Genomic DNA, 19,253 nt, shown 5'->3' with positions numbered 1-19,253 from the left:
CAAAACAAAAATATTACTAGATCCATTACATTTTAAAATTAAAATGCTCACATTCATAAGTTAAACATCTCTACCTCCATACTGTTCCTTCCATTTCCACAGCATCCATACTAATATTCGGGGCCTCTTTAACTGTGGACCATCACAGTAGTTTTCCAACTGGATTTTCTTTCTCAAGTCCTTACACCATAATTTTCTTTTACTCAAATAAAAAAATGAAAAGTCTGTTGTTCTGCTTTTATTTACCCCATTTAACTGAGTCTCTACTGGCCCCAAAAGATGCACAATGAATCACTAACGCCTCAAGGTATATTATCCCACGCCAAATTTAAAAAGGATAGTCTCATAGTAATGCTAGATAGTGTTAACATAATTATTACATAAATTCATCAAACAACAGTGCCTTTTGTGGATAAGCTAGTGATGGATGTAACCACGTTCTCCATGGTTGACCTTCTTTTCTGGCTTCCTAATGCAAATGTCTAACCCACTTCAGTGTCAGGAACTTTAAGAACAGGATAAAAATGACTGTTACTCTTCCCAGGGGGAAAATATTAAAAAGTACAAAATTTTAGATATATCCTCATGGGTCTTATGGTTAAAGAACCCCTGGATTTAAAGTTGTGTCACTTCGTTTAAGTCAGCGTAACAGCTGTTCTTCAGGGTAAAAAATGTTCCTTTATAAACAAACAAAAACAAAATGTCCTAGGACGTCAGTCAAGGAGTTCCTGTGTCAGAGTTTGAGCAAATCTGTTATTTAAAAGTCTCAAACCCATTTTGTCAATCTTGTGAATCATTTATTCATTTCTTTATATACCTAAGACTGTGTTTCAATCATCGCCAACTGCCGTGATGGTGGAACTGGATGGAGAACTCTAAAGTTTCCACAGGATGACGCTCATGACTGCTGCTTCCCGTGGCAGCTTCTTAATCTGGGGAAGCTCCCAGTGGCGGCTCCCCAGGGCCCCCTGCTTAAACTCTCGGCAGCTGCTCCTCGCAGCAATGAATGGCTCCAGTCAGCAGTGGAGCCCAGCAATTACAGCCTCCTACAGCTGCTCCCCAAGAGTCCCATCGCTTCTCACAAGCTCAACCCCCGACAGCATCTTGATCTCCCAGCAGCTGCACATTTGAGCATTTCTTTGTCAGCACCACTTTTTTTTTTTTTTTTTTTTTTTAAGATTTTATTTGACAGAGAGAGAGACAGCCAGCCAGAGAGGGAACACAGCAGGGGGAGTGGGAGAGGAAGAAGCAGGCCCATAGCGGAGGAGCCTGATGTGGGGCTCGATCCCAGAATGCCAGGATCACGCCCTGAGCCGAAGGCAGACGCTTAACCGCTGTGCCACCCAGGCGCCCCCGTCAGCACCACTTCTAAAGGATGTCTCATGGCAATGCTCTAATGGAGCCATTCCCCCAATCTGAAGAGCTGGTCCTGTTCCCAAACAGCCCATCTCCCAACCCTAATTCCACTTTATGGAACAGGACAATGTGGTGTCATACATTGAACTGCTTCTTTAGCCCTTGCTGGGTCCTGAATAGCTTCTCGTTCAGTTCTGAATGATTTATTATGCACACAAAGAGGACGTTCCACGCACTTTCCTATAGCTGACCATCACTTCCTGCATTGTAATTCAACCTCAAGACTCTCTATCTACCAACTACTTCATTCCAAAAGTTAGATATGACCTCCCTAGAAAGAGGATCACTTTCTTGATATGCACCCTGGGTATACGTCTGTCCTAGCCCTTATCTAACTTCAGTGCACTCATTTGTCTCATGACAGTATTGTTCCACTGATTCGTAAATGCCTTGAAGGGAAAAACTAATTCTTATTTATGGATATTTGTTTTCCTAACACCTAGAACAATGCTTAGCATATGGCGGATGCTTAAAGAATGTGCCAAGTTTGCATTAGAAGTAGTGTCCAAAGTCAGGTTTACTAGAGAAGAGTCCCAAACTGCTTTTCACTGGTTTCCCCACAAGGCACAGGTGCAGCAGTAAAAATCAAGACCCTGAATATTGTTGCACAGCTCATAGCTCCCAGGGTAAATATACAACCACAGCTCTACAGCCTCTCTTTAGGTTATTTTTCTTAAAGTTACAATCTGTGTGAATAATGAAAGACTGCCGTTTCCACTCATGCCATTGTGTATTTGTAGCTCTAATATTCATTAAAGATGCAACTGAAATGTTAATGATAATTGCACCCAAAAAGCTAATAAAGAGGAGCCCAAGGCTCACATAAATGCCAGCATTTAATAATTATGCATACTTTTATCTTTTTTCCTTAATTTATCTTACTTTCTGATAATTAGTTTAGTAAATCTGAGATCCCAATGTATGTGTAATTAATTTTAAAATTTGTTTTTAAATTTGTTTTTTATATTCAGGAATGAGATATAATTTTTTCCAGAATATAAAGAGATAATCATCATTATACAAAATGGTTACCTATATAGATGAGAGAACTTAAAACATACCTCTTGAGAATATTAACAAGTAGGAAACGCTTGACATTTTAGGGAAAAAAAATTGTCAAGATCCAGACAGGATAAAAGAAGCCAATTTAAGTATTTCATATAAAAGGGGTTTAATACAGGGAGTTGTTTACACAGGTGATAAAGGGCTAAGAAACTAAAACGTGTAAGAGCAAAGAAACTCAGATTTGTAACCGGAAGAAGCCACTAATAATTCCTACAAGCGAGAATCATTATAAGGACCCAAGGGTTGGGAGCGCTCATCAGGAGTGAGATCCACAGCATGGGACTGCCTTGCATGAGCTGTGCCAACGGGGCTGTCCAGTGGATGCTGCAGGCCCGGAGGAGAAAGGCTTGCAGGACTCACTGCCTGCGGCAATGAAAGAGGGGGTAGAGCCTCCCTTCCTGATCTTTTGCCAGTGTCTCCTACCGGATGAATCCTGTCAGAAACCAGAGACCATAACAGCCTGGGAGCATACCCATAGGGGTCAGCCAACTCTATTATACAAGGCATCACAAAAGAGGTACAGACAATGGCTCTGAAATCAATAAGGCAAAAATGACTGCCACCAGATCTTTTCTTTAATTTTAGGTAGGAATTAGCTTCCCCCCCAAAATGTAGAATTCTTTCTAATTATTGTAGCTCAAAACCTTAACGCTGGTGTACATTGATTATATCTTTTCACACGAAATTTGTCCACTGGAAGGAAAATTAATTAATCCTATTAATATTTTACAACTATTATCTTTAAAATAAAAGTCACTGGGAATCAATAATGAGAGCAATTCCAATTATGTCTTTATTCAAAAAAGGAAGGAGGAAACCCTATACATTATTAGCTCATTGGAATAGGAAGATGGTAAAAATCTATTAAATATCTACTCTGAATCAGACACTTAAAGGATTTTCTCATATGCCTAGTTGTGTTTTTAAAAAATTTTCACAGCAATCCAGAGAGCTGTGTATTATTTTTTATTTCTCAGAGAATGGGAATGAGTCTGAAAAGGATGGAAACACTTAATCAAATTCATATACTTTATAAATATCAGACCTGGCTGTCACCTGAGATCAATCTAATACGTATGCCACACTAAACTACTTAGGAGAACACTGGTCTTAACTAGTTTCAAAGGGAAAAATAGCCCAAACAATTATTGAATGAGAAAAAAAAAAGTCGGTTGGAGTTTTTTCTGGTCACTGTCTAGCTTGTACTTCTAAGGAACTTCACTCACTCATTCTATTGTGCATTCAGTATTTATTTTAGACCCAATTACTTGCCAGCCACTGTTCCATTCACTAAAGGTAGGGCAGTCAGATGGATAAGATATATACTTCATGGAGCTTATCACAACCTGCCATGCATTGGAGAATTACAGCACGTCTCTCTCTTTTCTCCTAATTTAGTAGTATCTCATTCTGGGGTGATTTTTTACCCCAGCCGTCATTTGGCAATGTCCTGAGATATTTTGGGGTGTCACAATCAGGAAATGCTACTGGTGTCTATGGTGTTAAGGCCAATGTTTTAAGCCCATTCAGGCTACTATCAAAATATCACAAATTGAGTGGTATATAAACAGCAGACATTTATTACTCATAGTTCTGGGGCTGAGAATTCCAAGATTATGACATCAGCAGATTCGATCTCTGATGCGGACCCATTTCCTAGATGGCCAAACTTTCATTTTTATTTTTTATTTTTATTTATTTATTTATTTATTTATTTATTTATTTTTAAGATTTTATTTATTTATTTGACAGAGAGACAGCCAGCGAGAGAGGGAACACAGCAAGGGGGAGTGAGAGAGGAAGAAGCAGGCTCCCAGCGGAGGAGCCTGATGTGGGACTCGATCCCGGAATGCCGGGATCACGCCCTGAGCCGAAGGCAGGCGCTTAACGACTGCGCCACCCAGGCGCCCCCAAACTTTCATTTTTACAACCTCATATGGTGAAAAGAATGAGCGATCTCTGTGGGGTCTCTTCTGTAAGAGCACTAATCCCTTTCATGAGGTTTTCACCCTCATGACCTAAGCTCCTCCCAAAGGTCCCACCTCTAAATACCATCACAATGGGCAGTAGCTTTAGGGGGACATAATCTCTACCATCCAGGGCTCCTCCTAAACATACTACAATGTACAGCCATTTCCACTCCTCCGAACACATGTGCGCACACACACATACACACACACATACACACACACACAAATTATATGGTCCAAAGTGTCAACAGCACCACAGTTGAGAAACCCTGTTCTAAGATTTTTGAGCGTGTGTGTGTGTGTGTGTGTGTGCACCAGTTTTCTATTTGCTGACATAAATTACTACAAACTTAGTAGCTTAAAACAAATTTATCTTTTTTTTTTTTTTTTGGAAGACTTATTTGTTTGAAAGAGAGAGAGCGAAAGAGACAGAGAGAGCAAGCAGAGGAGCAAGGTGGGGGGGTAGCTGGAGAGGGAGAGGGAGAAGCAGACTCCCCGCTGAGCTGGGAGCCTCACAAGGGGCTCCATCCCGGGACCCTGGAATCATGACCTAAGCCGAAGGCAGATGCTTAACTGAATGAGCCATCCAGGCACCCCTTAAAACAAATTTATCTTTAAAAAATTTATCTTACAGGGGTGACTGGGTGGCTCAGTTGGTTAGTGTCTACCTTCGGCACAGGTCATGATCCCAGGGTCCTGGGATGGAGCCCCGCATCGGGCTCCCTGCTCTGCAGGAAGTCTGCTTCTCCCTCTCCCCCTGCCCCTCTCCCTGCTTATACTCGCTCTGTCAAATAAATAAATAAATTTTAAAAAATGTATCTTACAATTCTGTATGTTAGATGTTACAAGTCTCTCTCAGCAAAAATCAAGATATTGCCAGGCCTGCCTTCTCTTCTAGAGCCTCTAGTGGAGAATCCATTTCCTAACCTTTTTCTGATTCTAGAAGCTACCCATATTCCTTGATTCATGATCCTCTTATCTTTGAAGCCAGCAAAGGCAGGTCAAGTCCTTCTTATATCACATTTCTCTGACCTACTTCCACAGTCATATATCCCTCTGATTCTCTTCTGTCTTCTTCTCCCACTGTTAAGGAACCTTGTGGCTTCACTGGACCCACCTGGATAACCCAAAATACTATTCCCATTTTAAGGTTCGGTGATTTGCAATCATAATTCTCCTCTGCCATGTAATCTAGCATATTCACAGGTTCCAGAAATTAGGACATGGTCATCTCTGGGGACCATTCTGCTTAGCATAAGGAAGAACACATGTGCAACTTTTAGCAAAGTTATTTGCACACAGTAGGTATTGAATTAAAGTATTCACAAGTATTTTTTGAATTAAACTGAATTAATCCTAGATGTCCTTTTAAAAGGGGCTACCTTTAAATGAAAGGGTCATAAGCAGAGGGAAAACAACATACATGTCTTGCCTAATTCTGCACTGATAAATAGCTCTGAAATCTGCCTATCCTCAACTCTTCAATATGCCATTTTAAAATGTGTGCATCCACCAACTTGCTCAAATCAAAACCTAAAATAATAAGTGAAATACCTGAGAGGAAATTCTAATTGTGTTATTCTTGGCCCTTTTAAAATGTTAACCCCTTACTTGATCTGGCATTAGGAACCCTTGGCTATAATCTTTGTAGCTAACTCTGTCCCATTTCTCAAAATAACATTGCGATATATATTTTTTTTTTCATAAAATGCTGGTATGCCATTTATTATTTTTTCACTACAAACTGCAATCACTATTCTGCACTTGTAAAAACATGGGGATTAGCAGAGGATAAAGATGCTATGACCTGGAATGGAAATAAGCAACCTAAGTCATGAATGCCTAACTAATCCTTTTAATTTAAAAATTTTCCTGTTATGTCAGCATTCCTGATGTTATGCCCTAAAGATAGCATCAATACATTAAGTCACAGCTTAAGAAAAGTGACTGGCATGAAGCCAGGGAGAAAGAAGCATGTACATATGTACAACCAATAAATCTCTACTGAGTTCCTAACATTTGTCAGGCACTTTCCTGGATGTTTGGGAGTCAAAAAAAAAAAAAAAAAAGGATTAAGATTCAGTCCTCACCTACAAGGAGTTCACTGGGGTTCTTATTGGGAGTCCACACATAGATTGAGGGGTTCATGAGAATCCTGCTCGCATAAAGAAGTTTGTAAAATATTAACAGTATGTATATTTCTCTACCAGGTGTACAGTTTTCATCAGATTTTCAAATGGGTTCATGACCACAAAATGTTTAAGAACCACTGGTCCAGATGCAAAGCAAGTGTGGGTGAGAAAGTTCGGACAGCTTAGTGTGGGTGCTACCTTTCCCGAGTCTCTACTGCTCCCACTAGATCACTACCAACCAGAGGACACTGAAGGGATGGAAGTGAAGAGCTGTGGGGCAGGGGGACACAAGGACATAGAGTCACTCTAGGATTCTGCAAACCGAACTCTGCCACCAGCCTTCATTGTGCCCATTCTCCTCTTGACACTACACATAATGAATTCTTATGTTCTGCTACAAATCGTAAGATAAACAATATCATTAGCAGATTCAACTTTTCTCCTCTGCTAACTTTTACACGTATAAGGGTTATAAAGGGGTATGCCATTTAGAATTTAGTTAATGAAAATAGCAAAATCCTAATTGTCTTGGCAGTAATTTCTAAACTATCCACATAATTTGGGGAAGTAAACAGTAAAATTATTTCATAGATCAAATTGTATTGCAATGACTTCCAAGAAGACAAATTATTTCACCAGACTCTTATTTTATTTGCAGAGTTTCTCAAAATAAGCAGACCAGCTAAAGCTTGGTAATCTTTTATTTATAGAGAGATTTTCATACTGATAGTGTACATTGCATTGGGATTTGACATGTATTACTTATATAGTTATTTTCTTTGTTTTTTAGGAAAAAAAATAAAGATACTCCAAGATAGGCAACAAGTACAACTATTCTGAAATGCAACACACAAAACAACTGAGAATTACAACCAAGAAAATATAAATGTCATCAGTCTGAGCTTTAAGATACTTACCAAACCATGTGTTTCAAGAACTAGAATAAATATCCATTAATTGTTGAAGGGACTTTTAAAGTGCAGCAGATCTTGCTTAAAGGGTTAGTTACTTTAAAATATGGTCAAATCGCATTTTGAACTGTGTGTTACAAAAAAAAAAAAAAAAAAAAAAAAAAGCAAGTACTGCTCTACTCAGTCTCCAAATGAGTGATAAATATCATTCTACTTCTTACACATTCCATTCTTAAATATCCTTTTATTTAATACTTGCCAATATGATTCAAAACTTAAAAACAAGGACAAAGCATGGCAGAATTACTTTTCTTTCTTTCTTTTTTTTAAAGATTTTACTTATTTATTTGACAGAGAGAGATACAGCCAGTGAGAGAGGGAACACAAGCAGGGGGAGTGGGAGAGGAAGAAGCAGGCTCCTAGTGGAGGAGCCTGATGTGGGGCTCGATCCCATAATGCCGGATCACACCCTGAGCCGAAGGAAGACGCTTAATGACTGCGCCACCCAGGCGCCCCCAGAATTACTTTTCAACATGGACCACAAACTATACAACCCTTTGATTTCATTGCCCCTATCCTGCCACACCTCAAAAAATTATCCAACTCATGAGTAAATCAGAAGTACTAAAGAAGAACCCTCATTGCCGTCACAATTCACTAGTTAGCAAAGATGCTTATTTAAATTCCAATATTGTCCCCCTTGCTCCAATTATGAAGCTCAGCAGTTTCCATAAAGTTCCTTCTATAGAAAAAGGGATGACTCAGATGGAAGCCAACAGCATGCAATATCTATCAGTATTATTTTTTGCTCTTTCTCACTTCTCTCTCATTTGCAAATGACAGCATATTAAAAGTTTATCAGAAAATACCACCAACTTATTCACTCCTTCTGTGTATAGGAAGCAGTATATTATGGATTTTTGCACCACTTTGATCTAAGATACTGTTCTAATATAAGATCCAGTAATGACGGTACATAAAACTTTATGTACTAATTTTTGGCTAGGAAAATATGATAACTCACTGAGAAAATCTTTTTCAAAGACAAATATTATTCATTGAATTTACCTTCTCTTTCTACTACTTCTTTTACTTCAACTGCAGAAAAATAAGGCAATAACCTTTTCTAAAGACTATAAAAAAAAGGAGATTATTTAGGAGAGAAGAAAAATCTATTCTGGAAGAAGTGCCAATATTCAAATGAGGATTTCACTAAAAATTAGCTCAATTATTCTTATTTTTAATGGATCCTAGTAGTTAAACCAATAACCTAATCAACGTCAATACACTCACAGGTAAAAGCAAGGTAATGGTTTCCTAGAAGTTGGCCTGATAGACACTGCCAATGGAACCGCAGTGATTCTAGCTGGATGGGAATTTCTGAAAATAAAACTGAAAATATCCACCAGAAAAATGCATTATTTTAAAAAATTACTATGTAATATGCACTGCCTCAAAAAGTCTATTCCACATAAGTCCAACTGAGTGGCCCGGAGTTTGTCTGTGAAGTTACACCTGAGGGAAAGGATTTTACTGAAGTCTCTATCACAAATGACACCTGAAGGAGTTAAGTTTCACAAATTAGGCATAATTGTTATAACTGTTTAGATTCCAGATCATTAGCTTTCTGGACATCAATAATACTACCTCATATATTTCAAGAGTGAATAGTTCCCATTGCATAGTGCACCGAGGGGATACAATGACAGTCCTATTACTTAATAATGCATATGCTCCAAAACGCTTATAAGTTCTTTTTTCATAAATTGCAAATCTGGACATTTCAAACCAATAGAAATAGATAAATGAGATGTTTTTAGGTATGGTTCGATCATCACAACTACCACAGTCTGGGGAAAATCTGTAAGGACTAAGAGAACCTTTTTTACATCATTTATTCACCTTACTGGTTTTTGACCCAGTGATCAGTAATCAGATATTCATTAATCTGTGTAAGCTCTGTATATTTTGGCTCCTATTGGCTCTCACCATAATGAGAATTGGGGTAAACAAAGAATGATGTATGGTAGAATAAATAGGAATTCCCTGTAGAGGGAATGAGAATGAGTATGTACACCCCATCCATGTAACTTTTAACTATTTGATATTAATTTTTTTAGAGATTTTACTTATTTATTTGGCAGAGGGAGATAGCAAGAGTGAGAGAGAGCACAAGCAGGGGTAGCAGCAGGCAGAGGGAGAGGCAGGCTCCCTGCTGAGCAAGGAACCTGATGTGGGACTCCATCCTAGGACCCCAGTTCACGACGTTAGCCAAAGGCAGACACTTAACCACCTGAGCCACCCAGGTGCCCCTATTCGATATTAATTATCACCTCATTTTAGAGAGTAAATGATGAGTGTTTTCTTAAAAGCAGATAATATATATTTATTATCACATATAAGGCGAACTTAGAAATGTGTCTCTATTGTATAGTTAATACGATAAAGATATGGATCATGTACAAAAACTAAGGTCACTTTTGGGAAATATTTAATTTTCCCTTAAAAAACCAAAACCAAAAAAATGAGCTCATGGATGCAGAGATGATAATTTGTGGTTGCAAACAGCAAGAAGATGGGGGATTGGCAAATTGGGTGAAGGGGGTTAAAAGGTACAAATGTCCAGCCACAAAACAAATTAAGTCATGGGGATAAAATGAACAGCATGATGACTACAGTAAATAATATTGTATTGCATTTCTGAAAGTTGCTAAAATAATAGATCTTAAAAGTTCTCATCACCATAAAAAATGTGTAACTATGTGTAGTGATGGATGTTTACTAGACTTATTGTGGTGATCACATCATAATATATACAAATACTGACTCATTATATACTGTGCACATGAAAATAACATAATGTTGTATGTCAATTATATTTAATATTTTTAATTTAAGAAGATTATATTTTATAACTATTTTATCTTAGAAGTATACTATGAAGTTACACTCTCTAAAGCTAAAGGTTCTACAGATGGGATAATGAAACATCATTATTAAGGACTATTTTTATTTCAGGTGGTTTATTTTTCGTTTCTATGCTAAAAATATTAAGGATATATATTTTGGGTCTTTGTCACTTCTTTGCATCTGACAGCATGTCCAAAGTCAGGTTCCTGTATATCATCTTAATCTCCCCAACAAGTATATAAAGACTTTAAATAAAACAGAGTGGGAGCCAGTCTGAGGGTCTTGTCCTGAACCATCACTGCATTCAAGCAATGACTATTTTGACATGTGTGGGTTTTGTAAAACTTTTCTTAGTGCTGCTAATTTTTCTTTGGTTTCATTTTGTAGCTTATTGAAAATTTTGAAGTGTTTTCTCTTGCAGAACACCAACTTGAATTTTCTAATACATACGGTATCTTGACATGCTTTTTTGACCATCTTAGTTTTTTTCTCCTTTGGGTCTTTCAAGGAAGGCAGGTCTATGATCTGTGATGCTGTGTTATTATCCATCAGGTCAACTTGGGGCAGAAGTGTGGTGTCTTTGTCTTCCACTACATACCTTGTTGAGGCTTTAATATTCATAAAAACAATGTTAACATTATATTAAGATGTGCTGGTCTTTACAGAATACGGCTCTATGCTTGTGGCCACATGGAATAATTGCTCTCCAGATACTCATTGGCAAGTCTAATTTTGAAATATCTGTACCTGAATTCCTATTCAAAGACCCACTGAGAGAAATAATATTTGTGGAGGTTTGACTCAGAAAGGGTAGATCCTAAAATTTACTTACAGATTAAGGTAATCAAAAAGCTATCTTCCTGTTATTGAACTGGCATCTTACTGAATTTATTTTCAGATTTTTAATTTTTTCTTGACTTCTCTGCACTTCAGGTTATATTGAGAGGTGTCATAAGGAACAATTCTCTGAGTGAGCGCTGCGAGTACTGTACAGTTACTGTTGAGATGTTCCTTACAGCTCACAGTGGTGCTCTGGGCTGATTCACAGTAGAAATGCTGCTCCACGCTGAGTAACAGGGTCAGGATACTAAGACATGTAAGTGTTAATTAACTATGTGGACCATGGAATGAATAACAAATCCTATTTCTCTCTGAGTATTGGCTGCTACAAATCTTAGAACTAAATTTTTACTGAGCTCTAAAATTACTTAGAAATGAGGACATAAATTTTATGTTCTAACCCCACCACGGACTGCATCCCACTCCACTTACCCTATCTTTTGCCTCCAATTTCTTCTATTTATCTTGGTGTACTAACTACTTCTTTATAAGCCTCTTTAAATCCTTTTCAATGTAAAACAGAATGTTAATAATAAATGGTGTTTGAATATGTTGTCTTTCCATTTTGTAAAGGCTTTCTCCAAACAATGACTAAGCCAGAGACAAGGGGCTAACACTGTCATAGTTTGGGATCTTTGGGACGCAGACACTGAAATGAGAAGGACTTTATAGTGCAGGATATTTATTAGGGAATACCCCTGTGATAAATCCCCAGAAAAGGAAGAGGAATGAAGTAGGATTGAACAAAGCAAGACGTTCATTGGTAGAACCAGTCAACAGCTTCCACTGTTGGGGAGCCAAAATGGCTCATCAGAGCCACCTTACTTTGGGCTGAAAGGGAGGGGCCTTTCAATCAGTCATCAGATATTGCTTGCTTTAGGAAAAGTTTGACTTCAGGTAAAGTGGCTCTCTGCAGCTGAGGTGATTCCTGAAAGGTCTGATCACTCAATGCTGCTCTCTGCTGAAAACACTCCCAACAGCTAGAAAAGCAAATCCATCCCTGGAAAGGGAAGTGTGCCACCCCATCTATCACAGATATCACAGATATCCCAGGTAAGCCAGATACCCTGAGAAAATCAGAACACCCTGGAGAAGTTAAATACCCTTGAGAAGTTATTTTGGTCATGGAGCTATGTGCTAGTCAAATCTTCTACTCTGCCTAGAGAAAACCTATAGTATATCTCCCTGAAAGTTGAGGGATAAGCATTTCACACATATATAATGTGTGTGGGTGTATGCACACATGAGTGAGCAGGGCTTAAAACAACATACATCTATTATCTCAGTTTCGGTCCGGGTACATCTTAGCGGATCTTCTGTCCATAGTCTCACAAGGCTGTAATCAAGGTATTGTCAGGGGCTACTGTGTGTATATATGTTTAATATACAGTATCTGTGAGTGTCTATGTTGTACTATACACAACCTAGACTTCAGACGTGGACTCAGAGTAGAAGCTATCTCTATCATATAGTCAAGGGTGCAGCATTTACATTTTATGATTCTTGTCATTACAGGATTATAACAGGGAGCTCTGGCTTCATAGCAAGTCCTCCAGGCTTGTACACTCTTACACTCGTGAACAAGAAATGCTACTCTTAGTAAATGCTGTACCACATGATGTAAAACACTGGACATTTAAGTAACTTTATTTATCAGTGGTATATTATATATAGGTAATGAAAACTTTATTTTCTTATTAGGTCTATTTCTAAGTCCTTGAAGCAAAACTCCAATTCACCACATTCTTCACATTTCATGAGTATATACATTGTTCAGCTAAGTTGGTGAAAGCAAAACATGGAGATAAATAGAATACACTTGCAGCGTATATACTCAGAGGTACTGCTATGTAACACTTAGCTTGCATTGTGTTTATTCCAAGTGTTACACACAAGTATTATGGCATATTTTTTCATTTTTTATTTTTATTCATTAATTTTTAAAAAGATTTTATTCATTTATTTGAGATCGAGAGAGAGACAGAGATAGTGAGAGAGAGCACGAGCAGGGAGGAGAGGGAGAAGCAGACTCCCTGCTGAGCAGGGAGCCCAACGTGGGGCTGGATTCCAGGACCCTGAGATCATGACCTGAGCCAAAGGCAGACACTTAACCTACTGAGCCACCCAGGCGCCCCTGTTTTTCATTTTTTTAACCTAAATACCATTTTTTCCCTTGCAAATCATCCGTGGTTTGTTGTTTGTTCATTTGTGTGTTTTTGTTTGGTTTGGTTGGTTGGTTGGGTTTTTTTGTTTTGTTTTGGTCATCTTTTTGTTTTTCATTGGCATGCACCTTAAGATCTTCTGGCCTGAGTCCTCCTCTTTCAGATGAGAAAACTAGAGTTTAGAGAGGCTTGATAATTACCCATTTCCTGAGAGAAAATTCAGGATTGGAATCCAGGTTTTCCAACTCTTACTCCAGTATATTTTCTCCCCCATTGTTCCATTCATTGGTATTAATAGCTCTAAGAAATCAAGGGCACCCACAAATTTCCCATGCACAATGTCTGTGTTGGCAAGATACCCCTTCCATTATCCCCTTTCTCAAACGATTTTTTTTAAAATAGCTCCCTTGAGCACATAGTTGCAACAATTAAAGATGAGCTTTGTTTTTACTACCAATGCGTGTGTTTGACATCAGTGATTAATACAGTCTTCTCTCAGTTGCTGAGTTTCTTTATCTTGGTGAATAAAGACTTGACAAATTGTTAGGCAAAGAGCATACACTTCAAAACTATTGAGATATACCTGAGTATCAGACAACCTAGGAAACACAAAGACCGAAGAGATGTGCACATCAGCTTATTTTCATTCATCAAGAGGAAATGTAGCTTAAGTAGGGTTGACTTTTTGTGACATTTATTTAGTTCTTGAATTGACTGACAAGCCTATTAATGTATTCCCTGAACTTTATTAATGTAATTGGAAAACTGCCCACATGTCAATCAACTTCTAATGAGTAATTATGTTCATAAATACTGTAAAATTATTAGCTTTTAATTTGACCCAAACACATACTTTCAAAACAGTAACATGAATTTTTTTTTCTAGAAGAACAAAATACTATACTAATAAAATGTTCGATAAATGCGTTCCTACAATGCGCTTCCTAAAATGGAGTTCAAAAGTTCACCATCACCAAATGGTCAACACAAAGGAATGCTGTAGTAAGGCATGTAACAGTTTTAAAAATCTGTACAGTGTCAAGCCATCTATGCAGCATAAAGTTATAAAGACATCCTATGAAAATCAAACATGTCCCTGGGCAGAGCTCATATCTCCACATATCCATAGTCTGATTTAAAAACATAAGCCTACTATGGAACAAGATAGAATGGAAAAAAGGAAAGAGGGGTATATTTAATGTCCAGAAATACATCATTTAACCTATAAGAAGCAAAATGTCTATATCTCCAGTGACTTGAATATAATTATTATCCAAGTGTACTTTTTCTCTCATGTAATAAAAAATCTTTTGTGGTTTTTGAGCTAGAAATGCAAGTCAAAGGGCACAGAACTAAACAAGAGAACAAGATTAGGCTTGGATAACAGAAGAAATGTGTTTTTGACTCGTAATCCCATTCCAGTTTCAGAAGCTGGACAAACTCCTGCCCTCTAGAATCTCTGGATAATCTCTGAATAAAGATAGACTTCAGTGAAAACTTTATTATATTTTCATATAGTTTTAAATAAAGAACATTGTGCAATGGTCTGTAATAAGAAAAACCACTGGGGAAATTTCTGGGCTTCTTATTTATCTTACACTTTCCTCCTTAATTACTTAATTAATACATTTAAACTTTATCATGAAGTTAAAATATGTACTAACTGAGGCTGTATTTGACTTCAGGCTTACCTTTATATAAGGGAGTAAAACTCCAGATGTAAGTTAATAAAATTCCAGATGTAAGCCATGTATCTAAATTAATACTTAGAGTTGAATTTTTGAAGGGTAAACTCAAAGATAATACAACTAACTTGCTCCCTCAGCTTTCTTATGAGGAATAAAACATGCACTCACTGGCACCACATTATCATGTAATTTGTTATTAATTTTACTTAGAAATGCTGTAATGTCATTTTAAGATCCACAGCAAAATACTTTTATGCAACCAACACATGATTAATCTATAAGCACAAGGAAATAATGTAAAAGGGCAAGAATATGCATTTTCTATTTGACTAGCATTATAATTGCATTTTTCTTGAAAAGCATTTATATCGGGGATACATATGCTCTTACATTTTAGTATGCACGAAAAATAAAATTACTTGATGATTCTGTTTGTATTTGAAGATTGTAAACTAGCTAGAATGATTTATGATCTACTGAAAGTAAATCAAAGTATAAAGCATTGTGTACCATATTTTTCCAATTACTCTGTGTTTAAATAAAGTAATTCTAGAAGGCTGTTTCTTTCCATTGTGACTTGAATCAAAGTAAGCAGAATTTGGATTGAGACAGAGTGTTGGAAGTCTGGAAGATTACTTTTAAAGAGTTACTATAGATATTTCAAGAAGTTCTAATATTTTACTGTATCCACCAAGGGTTATCAAACATTAATTTTAATGTATCACTCATGGGTTCTCAAAGATGTATTGAAGGGGGGACTCAAAGAAAGATACTAAGTGAAGCATACACACAAAAAAATCATAATGTGGTGTTAATGGATAATTTTTTATCTTGGTAAGTGGGGATTTATATGTCTATAATAGCCGTTACACTTAATGGAATCTAGGAACATAAATCCCTGAAGATAATGACTATGTAGCTTTCAACATCGTCAGTTACTTCTGAGTCATTCTGGTATCTAAATATTGAACATTGTTAAATATAGTCCCTCACAATATAGCAGTTATAGAAATGCATACCTTGCACAGTTAGATGCACCTGCATTGTTCTCGGTGTATGTTGAGTCTGAACAGAACACGTGTATGGGCCATCGTCTGTCACATCCACATTCTGTATCTGGAGGCTGTAGTCCCTTTTATTCAATGTTGAAATTGAAACTCGAGGATCCACTGACCACTTATCACCTCCCGCAAAAATAATACTTGACCGGTTCAGCCAGGCACCCTTTGAAGCTCCATCTTCCAAATAACACCTACAAATTACCAGAGACAGAACACTATTAATCAAAATGAAAATGAAAGAAAACATTATCTTTCTCTGAATATGCTGAATTATAGAGCTGCATCAAATGCAAACATCAGACATAAATGCAGAAAATATGAACATATGAACACACTGGTACGTCTTCCATTCCCAGGGCAAATGTGAAACAATGCCTGCATACAGTTTTGTTTTGTTTTAAATGTGTGTGTGTGTGTGTGTGTGTGTGTGTGTGTGTGTGTGTGTAACTTGAAGCCAGTCAAAATCCTTTCTTGTTCTGTCTGGATGACAAGTAAATTTAAATAAAGTTAACTTCCTTCAAAAAATAATTTCAACATTAAAACATTTTTCTTTGAAATTATCAGTAGAAAAGGTCCATGAGTTAGCTGTTTTAATCAAATCCAATTCTAATATAATGTACTAGATACTAGATAGAAAGCATAGAATAGTACCATATCATGTTTATTTTTGGAATTATGCATTTAAAGAGTGATAAGCCTGTACACTGAAACTATAAACTGCATTTTACTGATAATATTGCTGTTGTAAGTGAAGGAGACAAGGCTTATATAGTATCTTTAGTAATAAATACTTGCTGTCTTTTCAATAAGCCAACCGATAGTCTTTCCAGGAAGCATTCATTTATCCAACAAACATTTATGAAGCTTCTACTATTTATGGATTTAAAAATGGTATTGCCCTTGCTCTTCAAAACTTTTAGTCTAGTAAGGAAGACAATCAAGCAAACCAATCAATATTAGACAGAAGGAAGATTACTTGATTAAATCAGGAACAAGGTAGAAAAAACAGCTACCTGATTCAGAAGGGGTCTTGGGGGTATAGAATAGGCTTTATGACATAGGAAATGCCTTGAATAAAGAGGCAAGAAGTGGGGGACATGACATTTAGATGGAGGTGCCGTATTGGGTAACACCAGAGAAAAGTGTGAGAGAGAAAGCCACACATTTTAAGGACAAACAGGCATGGAGTATAGGGTGGGAGGAGTGAGAGATGAAATTGGAAAGATAAACTAAAGCCAGATGATAACAGAAGAGTGATGACAATTAGTAGATTTTAAGGCCAATTTTGAAGCCCTTTATTCATAGTTGTATAACAAGATTAAAAAATATAGCTTTGTATCCAATAGAAGTCAGACATGATTTAGAGCAGAAGAAGGCTATGGTCATATGTCAGTGATTTTGCTGAGGCCTGGAATTCTATGTTTCATCCTGAAAGCATTCTGATACAAATTAAAGGCTAGTTTTCTTAAATGAGTACAAAGCACAGCTACAGAATGAAAATACACATACATCGAAATAGTTTGACAGCATTTCCACAGAACACCTTGGGGGATTGAACACAGAGTTTGAGATTGCTATAAAATTGCAAGCTGAATGCAACAGGGTAGGCTGCTGCCAACTGTATAAAACTAATCAGTGGGTGAAAAAATAAGGAACAAGGTACACCGCAGAATCTAATTTGCAGTCAGCTTCGCCATCTACAGAAACCAAACTAGTAAAGTCATAAAGGTCATTGTTAATTGAAAAGCTTTTCCTTATGTAATTAATGAAGAAAATAAAACCCACTTTAATGACATAATTAAACAATTATAGTATATTGTCATACTTAATGATATGCAGAAAGAAGATAGAGGGGACATATTTCCCATTTCACAAAACCACGTGTCTACTGGTATAGGATAGAACACTGAATTACCACTACTAGGACTCTGGTCATTACAATGCTTGTATGTAATATATGGGTTCATCAAGTGTTGATTGTGTGACCTCTGCATTCGTGGCCTTCACACGTTATCCTATCTGGTGCTCATTACAACCCTCTGGGGTATGGATTGCTATGCCCAATTCATCACTAGAAAATAAATGGAATGTTTAGATTAAATGACTTGCCCAAGCCACACTATTAGTGGTGACAAAGTGAAATTCATAGTCAAGTCTTGTATTTCTATATTCAGTGTCCTTTCCTCCATAATGTAGATCAAAGACTTTTAAAATAGGCTTCAGAAATGGAAAGATGATCAGAATGTTGCAGAAATTACTGCAAGTAATTTCTTATTTACTAAATGTGACCAACTGTTTAACCTGTCCTATTCTAAAGGAAGCAGAAAATTAATTATTAATGCATGTTTTACCATGAAAGTTTGATTTAACACACTCTGCCGGGCATTTTCCTTTCCCTAGAGGCAGGAATTTACCTTTATTTGGGGAGGTATCAGGAAGACCACAGAGATTAACTAGCCTTTAGATACTAGAGCTTTCATAGACCAAATCTGGGTTATAACTCCTGGTCTTAGCATAAGCACTATTCCTCTGTTCTAGTATATCAGGGATCATCAGGGAAGAACAGAATTTAACTTCTTCCCTGTGAAAAATGAAAAGGGAGCTTTTTATATCTCCTTGCTTGGATAAGAATATTTCACAATTGTTATTGGTCCTGATCCAAAGCTTTTCAAGACATAGATTAGGAAGACCCTTGAATGAAATTCAACTAAAAAACAAAAATAAAAAACTTTTTTTGGTATTACCTCCTTGGATTTCTGTAGCATTATTCTCAAATTACACTATTGAGTTACAATTTAAATAACTCAAATTACCATAATGGAATTTTACAAATTCGGAATAGCAAGATCTAGGAATGGCTTTCTATTTTACAAAATCATAAGATACTTACAGACATACAGTTTTAAGGTGAAGCATGAGACGATTATATCAAATATATGAAATAGGTCAAACACTCACATAAGTTTCCTTAATTGTAAGGACCACATCTTCTACCTTTCTACCTCCTGTTTGTTCTTTACATCCACCCTAGTTTTGTTTTTTTGGTTTTTTTTTTTTTTCCCCCTTTACAGTAGAAAGAGATACTGCCTGACATGTAT

The 19,253-nt window shown here is 37.0% G+C and overlaps 1 protein-coding gene across 3 annotated transcripts in view; it reads right to left on the bottom strand.

The window, feature by feature from the left end:
• Positions 1–19,253, bottom strand: part of NEGR1 (neuronal growth regulator 1) — an 804,818-nt gene that overhangs the window by 457,873 nt on the left and 327,692 nt on the right. For all 3 annotated transcript variants that reach the window (XM_026497808.4, XM_057310558.1, XM_048220720.2), the window contains exon 2: positions 16,114–16,346. In XM_026497808.4, the coding sequence (XP_026353593.1) occupies positions 16,114–16,346 (233 nt within the window). The remainder of the gene's footprint in view (positions 1–16,113; positions 16,347–19,253) is intronic.

The sequence above is a fragment of the Ursus arctos genome, unplaced genomic scaffold (genome assembly GCF_023065955.2).
Source record: "Ursus arctos isolate Adak ecotype North America unplaced genomic scaffold, UrsArc2.0 scaffold_12, whole genome shotgun sequence".
Taxonomy (NCBI): domain Eukaryota; kingdom Metazoa; phylum Chordata; class Mammalia; order Carnivora; family Ursidae; genus Ursus; species Ursus arctos.
This window is presented reverse-complemented; position numbering and strand designations above follow the sequence as displayed.